Consider the following 17,785-nt stretch of genomic DNA (forward strand, 5'->3'; position numbering starts at 1 on the left):
TACTTATAATAACTTTAATTACACTGATTAACCTAAACTTCAACTGTCACAGAAAGATATGCCATAAATTCAGAAAATACTCAGGCTGTGGTGAACAGACAGGAGCCTTTGAAGAACTCAACGCACTGGATGGAATGTCTCAAGAATTTCACCATAAGTCTTCTTCTCTGTGAAAGAATCATGGAAGATTCATTTTTAAGTTATACTTTAAAAATTCTATTTCTTGGGCTAGGGATGTGGCTCAGGAGTAGAACATTTGCTGAGTGTGTATGAGGTCCCAGGCTTATTCCTCAGCATTCGAAAATAAACAGATAAAGGTTAGTTAGGGTGGAGAGCTAGGCTCAGCAGTTAGGAGCACAGGCTGCTCATGACTGTCTGTGACTCCAGTTCTTCCAGAGGATCCAACATCCTCTTCTGTGTGTGCACAGACACACACATGGGCAAAACATCCATATATATATATATATATATATATATATATATATATATATATATATATATATATATATATATATATATATATATATATATATATATATATAAACGATAATGATGATGATGTAAGTAAATTTAAAAAAATTAATTAAAAACAATTCACCTTATTGATGGAAACCCTGCTGATGTTGGGTCTCCCCATAATTCATGTTGAAGCTCAGTTCTCAAAGCTATGGTATTAAGGGATGGGGTCCTGTTGAGCGGTGGTGGCATATACCTTTAATCCCAGCACTTGGGAGGCAGAGGCAGGTGGACCTCTGTGAGTTCGAGTACAGACTGGTCAACAGAGCGAGTTCAAGGACAGCCAGAGCTGTTATACAGAGAAACCCTGTCTCAAATAAACCAACCCCCCCAAAAAGAAAAGGTGGGGCCTTGGAATGTGACTAGGTGGTGAGAAGGGGCCATTCGGAATGGACAGTTCTTAGAAAAGACATTTTATATGGACTCGAGATTCTGGTCTACAAAGAAGATGTGGGATGGAGTCCATACAACCAGACAGTACCTGAAGTCATGGACAACAGTAACCAGGAAACATGAGACACAGTAAACAAAGAGGTTTTTCATTTTTCAATGAACATGAAATACCTTTTTCAGGAAAATCTTCTGGATGTAATTTCATATACCCAAACATGTCATGGTCCTTCACAGCATACAAATAGTTTTGACGTTTTAAAAAATAATATCCAACGAAGTAAAAGGAAGTAACAAATAGAAGCTGGCGATGCAGACCTGTAATTGACAAATCCCCAAAGTAACAATCAGTCAAAGAGCATAAAGAATTTCGTGTTTACGTTACATCTCGGAGAACAGTGCCCCGCCCCACCCCCAGGGTCTCACACAGCCCAGGTTGGAGCTGGAGCTTCCCTTCTTTCCTCTTCCTACCTTTCTCCCTCACAGAGAACCGCAAGACTCTTCACCAGAGTACTCTTCCACTTTATAGCCTCTTTCCCACACCCACACCCCAGTCCATCAATTCTTCTAGGTAAGTAGTTCTCCCCCTCCAGGGAGTTTTTCCCTTTCAGTCCAGAGCCCCCTGCCAGCTTTCACCTGCTCACCTTTTACCCTCACTCTGCACTGGTTATTGCAGTGCCCAGCGACTACATCCCATACCTAGTTTAAAAAAAATCACATGGCTGTTGTGGTGAGCACTTTTAATCCCAGCACTTGGGAGACAGAGGCAGGCCAATTTCTCTGAGTGTCAGTCCAGCCTAGTCTACATACTGAGATTTTGTCTCAAAAAACAAAAAACAAATCAAAAGACAAAACAAAAAACAAAAACCCTATACATTGGGGGTTACTTAAAAATTTCTTGGGCAAAGCATGCTGTGAGTAGAAAAGGTTTAAGAATACTGAGCTAGACCAACAAAGTTTGTATTCAGTAAATGCTGTAGAGGAAACCAGTCTTCAGCACCACCATCTCCAAAAGTAATACAGGATGTTCAAGGAATTCAGAAGGTCAGACTTCCAGTCCTAAGTGCTGTGTACATACTCATTTGTTTCTTACAGAGATAGAAAATTTCCTTGGAATTAAATCACTAGTAGGGTAGAGATAGTGTCACACCCCAAAGCATATGTTCTTTTTCTTTTTGGAGAAAGGGTCTCACTGTGTAGCCTGGCTGTGTAGAACTCACTCTGTAGACCATGCTGGCCTCAAACAAAAAGAGATCTGCCTGCCTCCGCCTCCCAGGGCCTGGGGTTAAAGGTGTGCATCATCACACCTGGCACAAAGTATTTGTTCATCTCCAGCTTCTTGAAGAAAAGCTGGACTGGAAACAATGATGTGCCAGCCCATCTGTACTTTCTATGGAACATTTTTCCTCATATTTGTACCTCTTTCATGCTCCCAAAGTACTCTATCACGTGGCACGTGCTTCTATCAGAGCACGCATCTACTACTCCAAGATCAATAACAGATATTTATTTGTATTTCTGACTGACTTGCTTCTTAAGGGCAGTTCTTCACCCCATATTCTTAATATGTACCCCAATGTCTGGCACAGAGAAAAATTTAGTCAATTCCTTCTCATTCAGCATCTTTTGTGTGTTATGAACCTTATCTACAGGACTTCTGAACTGCCATAACGAACACATTAAGATCCATTATTCTCATTTGTTAGATGAGGAAACTGGCAGATTGACCACATGACCTGCCAAAGTGACAGACGGAAAACAATGGAATAAAAATATATAGTTCCCAAGTGACAGGCTTTGATGAATGTGGTGTGTGTGTATATGTGTGTGTGTGTGTGTGTGTGTGTGTGTGTGTGTGTGTGAGAGAGAGAGAGAGAGAGAGAGAGAGAGAGAGAGAGAGAGAGAGAGAGAACGCACTCTAGAGGTACAAACAAAGATCATGTCCATCTCATGCTGTCATCTGTCCCCCACATACCCACACACAAATAATAAATACAACAAAGTTCAAAGGCACCCGAAGTTAGTTTGTTGGTTTCTTTCTTTCTCTATCTTTGGGATTCTACAGTTCTTAGCACAGTCTTTGTGTCAGTTATAATCAATCTTGACTTGAAAGCCAGTGACAGTGACATACTAGAATATAAGACTTACTAGTTTATTGACTCTCCAGCGTCTGGGAGTTTGCACACATTAGCCCCTTCCCCAGACTTATGAATCACACTAGTATTTTAACAGGATACCTATTCTTGCATGCTTCAAGTCTGTGAAGCGCTGGTTCTGAACACACACTAACGCAAGCAAACTCCTCTCCCTAACTCCTTAGTCATGTGACCGTGGGCAAGCTGCTTTAACCATGTCTTTCCCATGTCTTTTTTTTTTTTTTTTTTTTTTTTTTGAGACCTACAGCCATCACGCTCATAAATGTGACAGCATGGAATGTGCAACAGTTTATAAGCACGAAGTACAGCGCGAACTAACTGTGGGGTCTAGAATTCCCAGCCGCGCCGCTCTTGGGTTCCTTTAATCTGGTTCGGTTCGGTTCTGAGGAGCTCCCGGGGGCACACGGCTAGGCAGGAAGGGCCGGAAAAGCACGGATCCCGGGGTGGATCATGGCGGGCAGCCCCCAGCCCCTCCTCCGGAGGGCTCCCGTCTACGCAGCCCTCACCTGCTTGCAACACAGGCCTCCTCCACAACGCGTTATCCAGCAGGCCGGTGCAGTAGCCCAGGAAGCCCATGTAGACAAGCCGCGGGTCGTTCAGCTTGGGCGGGGGCAGGCTCCGGGCCTGATCCGGCAGAAATGTGAAGGGCTCGTGGCCCGGCCGTCCGGCCATCATATTGATGCCGGTTCTACGTGAGGTCTGACCTCAAGACTCCAACTATAAGAAAAACCACGACGGCTACCGCCGCCACCGATACCGTTCTCCTCCGAGCTCCGGGCTGAAGGGCATAGCGTACGGCGGTGCAGCGCCCAAAAGCCTCCCCGCGTGCGCAGCCTTCGGGACACCTGCACACGAGGTTCCGGGCAACTAAGTGGCCCACAATCCGTGAAGGCTGCTGCTAACACTGGAGTGAGGGTTTAGGGGGCACATGCCAATTCAGTCCAGGGATACAGTAAATGACCCAAAGTGGGCAAAGACTAGGAGACATTGATATTTATTTTTGCCCAGTTCTCACATAGGAAAAATTTCTCCAGTTCTCCCTCATCTGCCCCCTCCATGGCTCTTCAGAAAGCTTGCATTCAACAAACACCCACAAGTGGTCGTGATGGATAGTTTATTTATTGAATTCCATAAAAGCTAGCTTTCTGGGTTCCAACCGTTCATTTACAGTTTTTTTACACTCTCTAAAGCCTAAAATTAAAATACGGTCAGCAACAAAGTATTCAGAGAAGGCCTGGAGTGGATCATTGAACCTATTCTTGAGGTTCAGTTCTGGTGATAGTCTGCTAAAATGATTCCCTCAGGGCCTTCAGATTTATGTACATGGTTGAGGGGAGTGTTCCCTAAAGGATTAAGGAGTGAAAGAAAGAAGGTATCTATAATGTTCTGTCAAGCAATTGCCTAGTCTCTGCTCACCTTCCCAGAATAAGGGACATTTCCATATTTGAGCAGCTCCTTTTTGAAAGCCCTTCCTGATACTGAACTAAAATGTCTTCGTGTTCTGTCCATTTATTGGTGGCATTTAGCATTTTATCCAGAAGAATGCTCACTAAACCATAGGTCAATACTAATATATATGCATGGAAGACTTGAGTGCTAGCCAGAGGTGGTGGCGCACGCCTTTGATCCCAGTAGGTGGATCTCTGGGAGTTCTAGGCCAGCCTGGTCTACAAACCAAGTTCCAGGACAGCCAGAGCAGTTACACAGAGAAATCTTGTCTCAAAAAAAGAAAAAAAAAAAAAAACCAAAACAAACAAAGAAAAAGACCTGAGTTGCTAAATACCAGCTCAGAGTAAAGTGTGGGAATGTTCCCCCATTTTTGTGCTCTCCTTGAGAAAAATTCAGGGAGACACACAGAGGAAAGCATCAGAGCATGTGAATGAAACTCTATTAAAAGCATAGTCGTATGTGACCCGTAACCCTAGCAGCTGGCAAGCAGGATGGTCATCCTTGGGTACATGAGTCCCTGATTAAAAATTTTTTTTAATAAATATATAAATAAATAATAGACAAAAGCAATACAGTTGCATCAACATGTGCAGACCTTGGGTGAGAGGAAGGGAAAAGGAGATTATACGGAGGGTCTGGGAATCTACATAACCGATATATCGGTCCTATAATTAGAAGTTTAAATGGTTTTCTTTCCCCTGTATCTTTGTTCAGCACTGGTTATTTATTCCTTCTTGAGATTTGCTCACGGTTTTTCATTTGTCCCCACAGGGCCTGCTAGCTAATTATCCTGTTGTAAGGAAAGGAAGAAGGGGGCTTAAAAGAAGAAGGACCAGAGTCTCCTACTAGGGCACCCAAGGAAAAGAGTGAGACCCCTTTCCATGGCTCCAGCACTCACCTCTAACTTCTACCTAACTGAAGACCGGGACTGCCAGTGAGGCCTGGTGGAACAGCCACTCGGGCAGGCAGATACACTTGGTTTTGTTTTTTGAGACAGGGGTTTTCATGTCTCTATTTAGCACTAACTGGCCTGGAATTTGCTGTTTAGACCTTGTGACCTTCAAATTAGTGGTAAGTCTCTTCCCGCTGAGTGCTGGGATTAGAGCCCTATACAGCTCTGCTCACTTTCACCTCATCAAGAGAATTCTTCCCGACACAAAAATGTACCCCTGAAGCGAAATATTTTAAGTAAATTTTTTCAAGTAAAAATTATTTGAGAAGGCATATATTAGAATATTGTTGTTTTTGCTTTTTTGATGGGCCCGCCACCCAGCTCCCAAATAAATCAACACGGAGGCTTATTCTTAATTATGAATGCTTGGCCTTAGCTTGGCTTGTTTCTCACCAGCTTTTCTTAACTTTAAATTAACCTGTCAGTCTTTTGCCTCTGGGCTTTTTTTTTAAACCTTTCTCTATTTTTGTATACCTTTCTTTCTTACTCTGTGGCTTGCTGTGTAGCTGGGTGACTGGCCCCTGAAGTCCTCCTCCTTCTCTGGTTCCTTCTTTCCTCTCAGATTTCTCCTTCTATATATTTTTTCTGCCTGCCAGCCCCGCCTATCCTTTCTCCTGCCTAGCTATTGGTTGTTCAGCTCTTTGTTAGACCAGTCATGTGTTTTAGACAGGCACAGTAACACAGCTTCACAGAGTTAAACAAATGCAAGATAAACAAAAGTAACACACCTTAAAATAATATTCTACAACATAATATTCTACAACATTAGAATTTTCCTGGAGTGCACCAAATGACTTGAAAGTTCACATCTTATGGCCCAGTAATTACACATCTCATAACCTGTTCTATAGAATATAAAACATTGCAGCCGGGCGGTGGTGGCCCATGCCTTTAATCCCAGCACTCAGGAGGCAGAGGCAGGTGGATCTCTGTGAGTTCGAGGCCAGCCTGGTCTATAGAGAGAGCCCCAGGAAAGGCACAAAGCTACACAGAGAAACCCTGTCTCTAAAAAAAAAACCCAACCCTCCCCCCCCCCAAAAAAAACATTGCATGATGTGTTGGCTCACATCTATAATCCCAACAGCTGGGGGCAGAGGAAACAGTTCTAAAAGTGGAGATCAGCTTTGACAGCAGAGTGAGGCCCTGTCTCAAACAAAACAAAACCAAGAACAAAGCAGGAAGTCAGGAGACAGCACAGTGATAGAGCACTTGCCAACTGCGCACTAAGCCCGAGTTCCACCCTCAGTTCAAAAACACAGACGGAACAAAAAACTATTAACACGAAAAATTGTTTCTGCAATTTTTTTTAGAGATAGGGTCTTGAGTGCTGGAAAGATGGCTCAGAGGTTAAGAGGGCTTTCTGATCTTCCAGAGGACCAGCACCCACATTGTTGACTTATAAGTGCTTGTAGCTCCAGCTCCAGAAAATCATAGGCCTTCCTGCAGCCTCCAGGCCACATACACACAGACATGCACATAGATACATAATAAAAATAAAGCCCAAGCTGGCCTCAAACATACATACTATGTAGCTGAGAATAGCTTTGAACTCATGACCTCCTGCCTCTACCTCCCACAAATAGGGATCAGAGGTGTATATCAGCACACCCGGCTTGCAGAGTGACTCTTATTGTTGTTTTGCTTTGCTTTTTGTCACAGTGTTCATTTTTAAATTACACCAAATGAATGAAAGCCACCAAAAATATTCTCCAGAAAGAATTCTGAATAATTAAACTACTAAACAAACACACACTTACACTATCACACATATTCTTTTTTTTTTTGGTTTTTTCGAGACAGGGTTTCTCTGTGTAGCTTTGCGCCTTTTCCTGGAACTCACTTGGTAGCCCAGGCTGGCCTCGAACTCACAGAGATCCGCCTGGCTCTGCCTCCCGAGTGCTGGGATTAAAGGCGTGCGCCACCACCGCCCGGCTACACATATTCTTGAACACACTAAGGGTCAGCTTCTCACTTGGGTGCAAGGGGCTTTGTAATGGCGGTTCACCCACCCATCCCCAGGACAACACTCCCACTATCCTCTGGGCCTCAATCTCAGACTTAATTTTTTTGGACATTTATCTAGTATGTGTATGTGCATGTGCACATGTGCCATGGACACATGTGGTGGACATATGACAACTTTCGGGAGTTTGTTCTCTACTTTGACCCTGTGGTTGTCAAGCTTGGTGACATGTGCCTTTACACACTGGACCATCTCACCTGACTGATTTATTTATTCTTTACAAGACAGGGTTTCTCTATGTAGCCCTGGCTGTCGTGGAACTCACTATGTAGACCAGGCTGGATTTGAACTCAGAGATCCACCTGCCTCTGCTTCCTGAGTGCTGGGACTAAACTCATCACCACTCTTGTGGTGGTTTGAAAAAAAAAATGGCCCCCAAAAGGAGTGGCACTATTAGGAAGAGTGGTCTTGTTGGAGGAAGTGTGAAGGTGGGCTCTGAGGTCTCTTTTCTCAAGTTTCACTCAGTGTAACAGTTGACTTCCTGTTGCATGCCTATGAAGATGTAGGACTCTCAGCTCCAGCACCATGTCTGCCTGCATGCTGCCCATGTTCCCCATAATGATGGACTGAACCTCTGAACTATAAGCAAGCCACCACAACTAAATGTTTCCTTTGTAAGAGTTGCCACGGTCATGATGTCTTTTCACAGCAATAAAAACCCGAACTAAGACAACTGTTAAGCTCCGGTTTTTTTGAAGTAAAAAACTGAGAAGAAATTTACATAGTAATACATATTTGTAGTCTCAGCACTTGAGAAGTGGAAGCAGGATGATTCAGAGTTCATGAGTATTCTCAGCTACATAGTGAGTTCAGGGTCAGCCTGGGCAACACAAGATCTCTCCTTAGAAACAGGAACAAAAAGAGGCCAGCTGACCAACACACGGAGATCTTGTGCCAGCACATAAACAACTGAGTGCTGAGGATGGAGGCCTCATCCTAGCAAGGAAAGCTAGTTAGAAGACGAGGAAAAGGAGGAAGGAGGAAGGGAAGGGCCTTTCTCTCCTGGTTCTGGTTGTCTCTTGGCTGACACCGAGGAATTCGACATAACTGACCAGTCTACCTGAAAAAAAAAAAAAGTACATACATCTTTTTTATAAATAAGATCTTAAAAAGGATTTTATTTATTTTCCTTTTTTCTTTTATGTATTTAATATATTAAAAAGGAACATAGTATAAATGCTGTGGTATAAATATTTTTCACAGAATTCTTTTTTTTTTTTTTTTTTTTTTGGTTTTTCGAGACAGGGTTTCTCTGTGTAGCTTTGCGCCTTTCCTGGTACTCGCTTTGGAGACCAGGCTGGCCTCGAACTCACAAAGATCCGCCTGCCTCTACCTCCCGAGTGCTGGGATTAAAGGCGTGCGCCACCACCGCCCGGCCCACAGAATTCTTAATTTGCAGTGAATGAGCAACAGGATCTTGAAACATGGAAGTTTTGTTAAACAAAATTTCAAAATTATAATCCTTGCCATGAAACATTTTGCCATCTTATCTCTGTGTTAACATCGTTGTTACTCTAAAAAGAATTGTCATCAACACTGTCTTTTTATGTAAAAATATACATGTAGATATTTAACCTCCTGAGTGACTAGTCATACATCAAATACAATTTAATGAAAGAATTTTAAAGTTCTTAGAATGAACCAGTATAGATTTATAATGTATGTTCAATTGTGATAAAATTCAAGAGCATACCACAGAATTTGTACTTAAATTCTGAGTTAGAAAATATGATTTATCCCCAAGCAAAACCAATAAACTGTTTTAAATAAACTGTTAATAAAATGGATTACTGAGAAGTCCTATTTTCTCATTATTAATAAAATGCATGGGGGCTGGAGAGATGGCTCAGAGGTTAAGAGCACTGGTTGTTCTTCCAGAGGTCCTGAGTTCAATTCCCAGCAACCACATGGTGGCTCACAACCATCTACAATGAGATATGGTGCCCTCTTCTGGCCTGCAGGCTGAACACTCACTGTATACATGATAAATAAATAAAATCTTAAAAAAAAAATAAAAAAATAAAATGCAGATAGCCATTTCAGACTACCAACTTGGATGTTTCCTATTATATACACCAAAATGATTTCATTACCAAGAAATTTCTTGCAACACAAAAGGGTGAGATAATTAAAATATTTGCTTTACAATAAACCAATTTGTACAATTCATCTTTCCTAGGCTGAAGTGACTGGATGGTGGCCCACTCTCTTGTATAAAATCCTTCCTCTTCTGAAACCCTGAGGGAAGGTAATTTTTTTTTTCAAGACAGGATGTAGTTTTGGTGCCTTTCCTGGAACTCACTCTGCAGATGAGGCTGGCCTCGAACTCACAGAGATCACCTGGCTCTGCCTCCCGAGTGCTGGATTAAAGGTGTGTGCCACCGCTGCCCGGTTGAGGGAAGGTAATTAAAGTAACAAATGTGGAGCCACGGTTCCCAGTTCTCTATGAAACTGCTGCTGGCTTAAAAAATTTTTTTCCCCCAAAGATAGGTGGAAAATTGTGGGGCTACTCTGTACAGTTTTTAGAAGTACTTCCAGAACAACTTAATTAGAAGGGACTAAAATGGCCCTGTAAGCAATGTCCTTGGAATGCTTGTTAGAGATTAGGGCCATTTCCCACCTCTACTACTGTCCCTATGTTATCACAGTCATGGCTCCAGCCATTATGACTCCTGTCATCAGAGTAGAAATCCTCTCGGCCTCCTCTGTAATGACAGTCAGGCCCATGGTCAGAGGAGCGCTGCTCACGGCTATAGTGTCTATCTCCTGGTTAGGGGTGAGAATTCTGTCTTTTACGCTGTAATGACAGTGCATCTTAGTGCCACTGGGAGTTGGAAGACTGGTTAAAGCTGTGAGCATGTGATTCACCTGATGGCAAAGATCCTGACTGATCTGCATGTGGAGAACCAAATTTCCGAACACATGACATCTGTCTGAAAACATTGTTCACCACTGCTTGCTGCTGATAATCTTCTGGAGAAGAGAAGGACCTCTGGACCATCTGTGCTGATGGAGTTACGTTACCCGCCGTCCTTTCATAGCTGTTAGGAGATGTGGAGGTAGAGCTTAAATTTCCAACATGATGCTGGGGATATGACACAGTGGCATCCTGAGAGGAGTGACTACTTCCTGATCTAAACCGAATTTTGATAGGCCTCTTGAAATGTTTGATTCCATTGAGAAGATTCACGGCGTAAGGAACAGACACTTTGTGTTTGAAATTCACAAATGCAAAATGTTTCACTTTGCCATCTTTATCTTTTGGGATTTTCACCTTATTACTGGCCCAGCCTGGTGGAACAGCTCGAAGAGGAACAGAGTGCAGTCGGCCCCCACCTCCATGTCACTTCCAGTCTCTGGCCTAGTCTGACAGTTCACAGCCAACAGGCTGGCCGACCCACTGACCAACCCTACTGCGCACTCTCAGGAAGACTGGATTTTATTTTTAAGTGTGTGTGTGTGTGTGTGTGTGTGTGTGTGTGTGTGTGTGTGTGTGTGTAAGTGCCCATGGAGGCCAGAAGAGGGCACTGGATTCCTGGAACTGGAATACTCACAAGCAGTTTATGAGCTGGGGAATTGAACTAGGATCTTCTGCAAAAATAATATGGACTCTCAACCACCAAGTCATCTCTCCAGGTTCACAAACAATACTGTTAAAATGCTTAATGAACCACGCCTGAAGTCCAAACTCCTTACATGTACAAACAAAGGCCCTGTACCAGTACATCTCCCAGCACCCCCTTTTCCATCTGTGAGCTACACAATGTACCTGGTAAATCTGTTCAGAGACAGAGTGTTGCAGAATATTCCTTTACACTGTGTGAAGATGTGTCACTGTGATTGGTTTAATAAAGCACTGAATGGTCAGTTGCTAGGCAGGAAGGGGTTAGGTGGGACTTCCGGGGACAGAGAAGACTGGGGAAGAAGAAAGGCAGAGTCACCAGCCAGACTCGGAGAAAGCGGCGAGCAGTAGAGACATGAGGTAAGGAGTCATGTGACAAATCGTAGATTAAAATAAATGGGTGAACTTAAGTTATAAGAGCTAGTGGGACAAGCTAAGGCCAAGCTTTCATAATTAATAAGTCTCCATGTTGTTACTTGGGAGCTGGCAGTACAGAGAAAGACTTGCTACAACAGAGTTCTTTGGATAAGTAAATATACCAGTGACGCTGGAGATGGAGCATAAGGCCCTGGGTTCAACCCTGAGCACCACATAAACTGGGTGTGAAACCTGGACGAACTCAGGCTGCCTTTTCTTTGTGTGTCATTTTTATTGTTGTGTTTTAAGACAGGTTCTTGTGTTTCCCAAGATGGCCTCAAACTTGCTATGTAGTTGAGGCTGACTTTGAACTCTGCATCTCCTCGACTCTAACTCTCAAGTGTTGAGATTATAGTCATGTGCCACAATGCCCAAGTATAAACTATTTTATTTTTCAATTGTGTGTGTGTGTGTGTGTGTGTGTGTGTGTGTGTGTGTGTGTGTGTGTGTGTAGGTGGTGGGGAAAGTATGTGCATGAGTGCATATACTGAGGCCAGAAGAGAGCATCAGATTCTCTGGAGCTGGGATTACAGGTAGTTGTGAGCCACCCACTGTGGGTGCTGGGAACTGAACTCAGGTCCTCTGGAAGAGCAGTATACACTCTTAACTGCTAAGCCACAGCAGCTGGGCACTCTCACTCTGCCAGCCTGTCACCTTCAGAACAAGTCTACAAACCGGAGTTTAATTTGCACTGGCATCGAAATCAACTCACCCAAATTGATCATGCCAGGTACGTGCGCGCACGCACGCACACACACACACAGAAAACACAAGACAGGCATGGTGGCACACGCCTTTAATCCCAGCACTGGGAGGCAGAGACAAGAGGAGCTTTGTGAGTTCAAAGACAGCTTGGTCTACATAGGGAATCCCAGGACAGCCAGGGACAGACCTTGCCTCAAAAACAAATAAATGAAACTTTCAGTTTTAGGTTTTTTTTAATGGTGGAGGTACACTAGGTTTCTTGTGTTAGCTTATAGTAGTGGTTTTGTTTTTGTTTTTGTTTTTTTGAGACAAACAAGGGCTTCCTATGTAGCCTTGGCTGGCCTAAACTCAGAGATCCTCCTGCTTCTGCCTCCCAGTGTTGGGATTAAAGGCATGAGCCACCACGCCTGACTGTTTTGTTTTTAAATTATATTTGTTTGTGTGTGTGTTTCACATGGCACATACAGAGGTCAGAGGAAAACTTTCAGGAGTCACTCTTGCCCTCCATGACTTCTGGGGATGACAGAACCTAGGTGGCGGGGTTTGTGGCAGCCACCTTTACCATCATCTTGATAGCCCTATTTTGCTGTTTTACTTGAGTCAGGATTTTCATGTAGCCCAGGCTGGCCTCAACCTCACTATGTAGCCATGGATGCCCTTTAACTTCTGATCCTCTGGCCTCTACCTAAATGTTGGGACCTGTGCCGAAAGTCTAGACTCTCTTGTGTGATCCTAGGAAAACAGGTAAACAAATTCACCTATTACAGCTATTCATGGCAGCAGACCTGAGACAGCGGGAGCATATGTGCGCGATGGAAAGGAAGAGGAGAATAGAGGACTCAGATAAACAGCAACTGATAAACACTGAACATTTAAAAAACATTTCAGGCTGGGCCAGGCACAGTGGCAAATGGCTATAATACCACCGCTCAGGAAGCTGAGGCAGGCAGATCTCTGAATTCAAGGCTAGCCTGGTCTACATATTAAGTTCCAGGCCAGCCAGGGCTACACAATGAGACTGTCTTAACCCCCCCACCCCAAGTTTCAAGTCTTCTTTTTTTTTTTTTTTTTGGTTTTTTCGAGACAGGGTTTCTCTGTGTAGCTTTGCGCCTTTCCTGGAACTCGCTTTGGAGACCAGGCTGGCCTCGAACTCACAGAGATCCGCCTGCCTCTGCCTCCCGAGTGCTGGGATTAAAGGCGTGCGCCGCCGCCGCCGCCGCCGCCGCCGCCGCCGCCTCCGCCGCCGCCGCCGCCACCCGCCACCGCCACCGCCACCACCGCCCGGCTCAAGTCTTCTTTTATATAATCATTTTAGAGATAAAGACACCATGGTAAAGAATGGTTAAATAATTTTCAAGATGGCTCAGTGAGTTAAGGTGCTTGCTACTAAGTAATTGAGTTCAACCACAGTACCCACACGGTGAAAGGAAAGAACCGACTCCCCTGTGTTATCCCAGACTTACATAGGTGGGTGCCATGATATGCACAAAAATGAAAGCTTGATTTCCAAGCAGGCCGTATGACTCTCCGGCCCCTACTCTTTACAAAATCACTATGCTGTACTAGGTTTACTATTCACACACACATATATAAATACATGCAAACCAAACAGGTTATTATTTCTGTGTGTGATGCTGGGACTGAGCACAGGGTGTAAAGGGGATGGGGAAGCTAGAGGCACGCCTTCCTTCCCCTTTGGCACCATCGCCATGTTTACTGTTGAAACAACAGATATAGACAGGACGACTGGATCAGCACGCCACGACGGCACCGACTTTGGACTTCCTTGGTTCTGTAGTGGATAATGGATAAATACAACGTATAAAAGTTCCCGTGTCAGCTAGTGTTGGCTGAATTTGAATGTGTAGCACACGGTAGGAAGACTAAGGACCTAGATGACGTGTATATGTAGCAGCCTCAAGAAAAGGAAGAAAAGGGGGCTGGAGAGATGGTTCACTGGTTGGGAACAATGGCTGCTCTTGCAGAGGACCAAAGTTTGGTTCTCAGCTTCCAGACCACGTGGCTCACACCACCTGTAACTCCAGTTCCAGGGGATTCAACGCCCTCTTCTGGTGTTTAGACACCAAACGCACATGTGGTACACATATATACACACAGGTATATGCACACATGAAATAAAAATACACGTCTTAAAAAACACTAAATAGGCCGGGCGGTGGTGGCGCACGCCTTTAATCCCAGCACTCGGGAGGCAGAGCCAGGCGGATCTCTGTGAGTTCGAGGCCAGCCTGGGCTACCAAGTGAGTTCCAGGAAAAGGCGCAAAGCTACACAGAGAAACCCTGTCTTGAAAAACCAAAAAAAAACCAAAAACACTAAATAAAGGGAGAAGAGCTGAAGGCACTCCAGTGTGTTCCCAGGAGGAAGGTTAGACAGCATCCTTATCCAAACTGCAGGGCGTGAGAGAAATGACGAGAGGCTCTTACTGTGGGCTGGCGTCTGTGGTTTTGCCAAAGCCGCACATCAAGCATCTCCCGGCTTGCTGAGTGTCATAGCTGTATCATTTCAATGAGAACAACGCTCCTGGAACAAGGTGTACAGAACAGAGACAATACACCACCTGCCCGTGTGCACAACAACAGGAAAATAAATGTAAGACTCGGTAATGACCCAAAATATTTTGATGTTTTATGCATAAATACAAAATGGCACTTTATTTATTTATTTTTCCTTAGGTATAGAATCTAATTATGCATTATTTCCTAACACAGGTCAGTACTGGCTACAGAAAGTTATGCTGTTCATCACCTCCTGGTCCACCTTCAGTGGGCACAGTAGACTATTTTAACAAAGGAAAGCGAGAGCTTTCTCAAATGTGTTTTGCTGCTTAGAAAGGGCAAGTGGCTTCTCACCATGGAAACAATCGGGTTGCTAGGCAGGGCAAGGCCAAGTGTGGCAGAATGGTCCTTAAACAGATCTACTGAATAAATAGATCCTGCTTCTGGCAACTTCCTTCAAGCTCTGATTACTGTCCCATGACGTAATTGTTGGCTTCCATCCACACTTCTGTAGTCACGGCTTCTTTGTCTTGCCAACAAGACACCCAGTCAGCAATGAAACATAGAGCCTGATCCAGGCGTATGTGATGCCCACTGCACAGTACACTGAGGTCAGCAACAACGGAAGGAAGGGGTACTTCAGCCCCCAAGAGGTAAGAGGGAATATGACTTCACAGCAGACTTCCAGAGGCCCCAGGCCGAGGAGGTAGACAGTCTCCATCCAACTAAAAAGAGGTCTTTCTTTTCTGAAGGAGAGAAGTCTGATTTTAGATGAGTCAATCTAGTTAGCAAACATTCCCAGCTAATGTCTCCCACCCGCACTCCTCCAGGAGCACTGACGTTTCAAATGTAGAAAACACAGTATGCTATGGCACTCCACGACCTCAACAGTTTAATCGCTACATGTACCCATGCTGCTCAGACAAATTAGGTCTGTATTGAGAGGGCAGATAGGGTCTGGGCATCGTGACGATAGAGTAAAAACATACACAGAAACAGGGATTCTAAAAACAGGCTTTACTCTGGTCAATGTAAGTAACTTAGAGTTTTGGTTGTGAGCCTAGCTTTTAACTGCTGAGCCATCTCTCCAGTCCAAAAAATTATAGGAATCATAGTACACAGTTTAGAAGGTAAAAAAATTCTGACCACAATTTCCTAATAACTTTTTACACAGTGTAAGTATATTTTAGTTTTTTCCATTTGTATCTGTATCTATATAACCTTATCCAAAACAAATGATCTCATATTCTATTCTTTGGCTTTCAAATAAGATTTTAAGCTAGGTAGTCTTCTTCACATAACCTCCCAAACTAAGGATACAACTTTATGCTGTCATGTCAGAAGGAAAGGGTTAAGGGAATTTCTCCCTCTACTTATCAAGTATTTATAACAGTTACATTATTGTCATAAATTAGTGGGGCTGGAGAGACGGCTCAGAGGTTAAGACCACTGGCTGTTCTTCCAGAGGTCCAGAGTTCAATTCCCAGCAACTACATGGTGGCTCACAACCATATGTAATGAGATATGGTACGCTCTTCTGGCATGCAGGAATAAATTAGTAATAATTGTGTGTGTGCACTTCTGTGCACACCCTGAATGTACACATGTGGAGGCCACAGGTTGAAGTAAGGTGTCTTCATAACTGCTTCTCTATCTTATTTTTAAAATTACTCATTTTATGTGTATGAATGTTTTGCCTTCATATATGTCTGGTGCCCGTTGAGGCCAGAAAAAAGGTGTTGGATCCCTGGGATGGAGTTACAGAGAGTTTTGAGTCACCACGTGGATGGTGGGAATCAAACATGGGTTCTTTAGAAGAGCAGCCAGTGTTCTTGAGAGAGAGAGAGAGAGAGAGAGAGAGAGAGAGAGAGAGAGAGAGAGAGAGAGAGAGAGAGAGAGAATGAATCAGTGTTTTGCTGAACCTGGGCATCATGGATTGGCTACACTGGCTGGCCAGCAAGACTGAAATGCCGTCTCTGCCTACCCAGTGCTGGGACTGATTACAGGTGCACACGGTGCCTGTTTTCCATGGGTGCTGGGGATCTGAACTCCAGCCCTCCTGCTTACACAGAAAGCTTTACCATATGAACCATCACCCCAGTCCCAACTTGAAAATATATTTGAAATCCTCTTTGACCATTTTAGAGTAAATATCTCACAAAAGGGAATAGAACCTTAAATGTGCTTTTAACATTACCTGAAGAGTGTCTTCAGAGATGAGATACTATAAATGGTGTATAGTAACATGAGTAAGATTTTAATGGGAAGTTCTGTTAAAAGACAAAAAAATACAGATGACAAAATAGCACATGGACATTGCTAATATTCTTTTCCTTTTTTTCTTTAAGACAGGGTCTCTCTACATAACCCAGCTGGCCTAGAACTCTATGTACACCAGGCTGCCTTTGAACTCCCAGAGATCCACTTCCTTCTAACTCCTGAGTGCCATCACACCTAACTAACCATTTCTGAGACAACTAAATATACTTAAAACTAGGGGCAAACTACAAGTTTTATTTAAGAGAAAGAACAAAAGTCTCTTCCCAGATATCTAAGTTAGAGCGCACTGGTTTTAGCTCTGGATGGAAAGGGCATGGTGACCAACAATCTTCCTAACAGGAAGCTGCTTACCTGGGGCAGTGAAGAGCAGAGGGAAGAGGGAGTAATGTCCTGTTGTGGCCAGAATCAGAAAAATTGTTGCATCTCCTGCTTTTTCCACAGACAAAAGGCTAAAAGTAAAAAGTCTTACAATAATTCCTTAACACAACTGAAATGTGATTGCATAGTTTAAATAAAACGTCTATTATTTTTAGGACTGGCTATAATAAACACCGATAATCCCTTTATAAAGTGAACACTGATAATCCCCTATGAAATAAACCCTGACAATCCCTTTATAAATGAACACTGATAATCCCCTATAAAATAAACACTCATTCGGTAACAAGTCCAACTCAAATAAGAACTGGCTGTGTTTGTTTTAAAAAGTTTTTCCAAAGCTTTGTTTACTTCATGTGTGTGCTCTGTATATACCCACA

The 17,785-nt window shown here is 43.6% G+C and overlaps 2 protein-coding genes and 1 pseudogene across 3 annotated transcripts in view; all 3 read right to left on the reverse strand.

Annotated features, from left to right (window-relative positions):
* Positions 1-3,869, reverse strand: Ndufc2 (NADH:ubiquinone oxidoreductase subunit C2). The gene is made up of 3 exons (XM_052713358.1): positions 3,569-3,869; positions 1,081-1,224; positions 1-167 (listed from the first exon to the last, which is right to left on the reverse strand). Exons 1-3 carry the CDS (start codon positions 3,735-3,737, stop codon positions 118-120), a joined length of 363 nt encoding a protein of 120 aa, XP_052569318.1. The 5' UTR covers positions 3,738-3,869; the 3' UTR covers positions 1-117.
* Positions 3,870-9,836: 5,967 nt separating this feature from the next.
* LOC128094311 (RNA-binding protein 7-like) lies at positions 9,837-11,893 on the reverse strand (annotated as a pseudogene).
* Positions 11,894-14,852: 2,959 nt separating this feature from the next.
* The window catches only part of Alg8 (ALG8 alpha-1,3-glucosyltransferase), a 30,581-nt gene continuing 27,648 nt past the window's right edge, over positions 14,853-17,785 (reverse strand). For both annotated transcript variants that reach the window (XM_052712119.1, XM_052712120.1), the window contains 3 exons: positions 17,379-17,476; positions 16,945-17,017; positions 14,853-15,493 (listed from right to left, as the gene is read on the reverse strand). In XM_052712119.1, coding sequence (XP_052568079.1) covers positions 15,262-15,493; positions 16,945-17,017; positions 17,379-17,476 — 403 coding nt within the window. In that variant the 3' untranslated portion in view covers positions 14,853-15,261. The remainder of the gene's footprint in view (positions 15,494-16,944; positions 17,018-17,378; positions 17,477-17,785) is intronic.

The sequence above is a fragment of the Peromyscus californicus genome, unplaced genomic scaffold, assembly GCF_007827085.1.
Source record: "Peromyscus californicus insignis strain IS unplaced genomic scaffold, ASM782708v3 Scaffold_4__1_contigs__length_199733344, whole genome shotgun sequence".
NCBI lineage: Eukaryota > Metazoa > Chordata > Mammalia > Rodentia > Cricetidae > Peromyscus > Peromyscus californicus.

Excerpts from the sequence above, each read along its gene's own strand:
- Ndufc2 (XM_052713358.1), bottom strand. The coding sequence starts at position 3,737 with ATGATGGCCGGACGGCCGGGCCACGAGCCCTTCACATTTCTGCCGGAT. Across the intron at positions 1,225-3,568 it reads GAGGCCTGTGTTGCAAGCAG|GTCTGCATCGCCAGCTTCTA; the intron begins GTGAGGGCTGCG and ends TGTCAATTACAG. Across the intron at positions 168-1,080 it reads AGAAGATTTTCCTGAAAAAG|AGAAGAAGACTTATGGTGAA; the intron begins GTATTTCATGTT and ends ATTCTTTCACAG.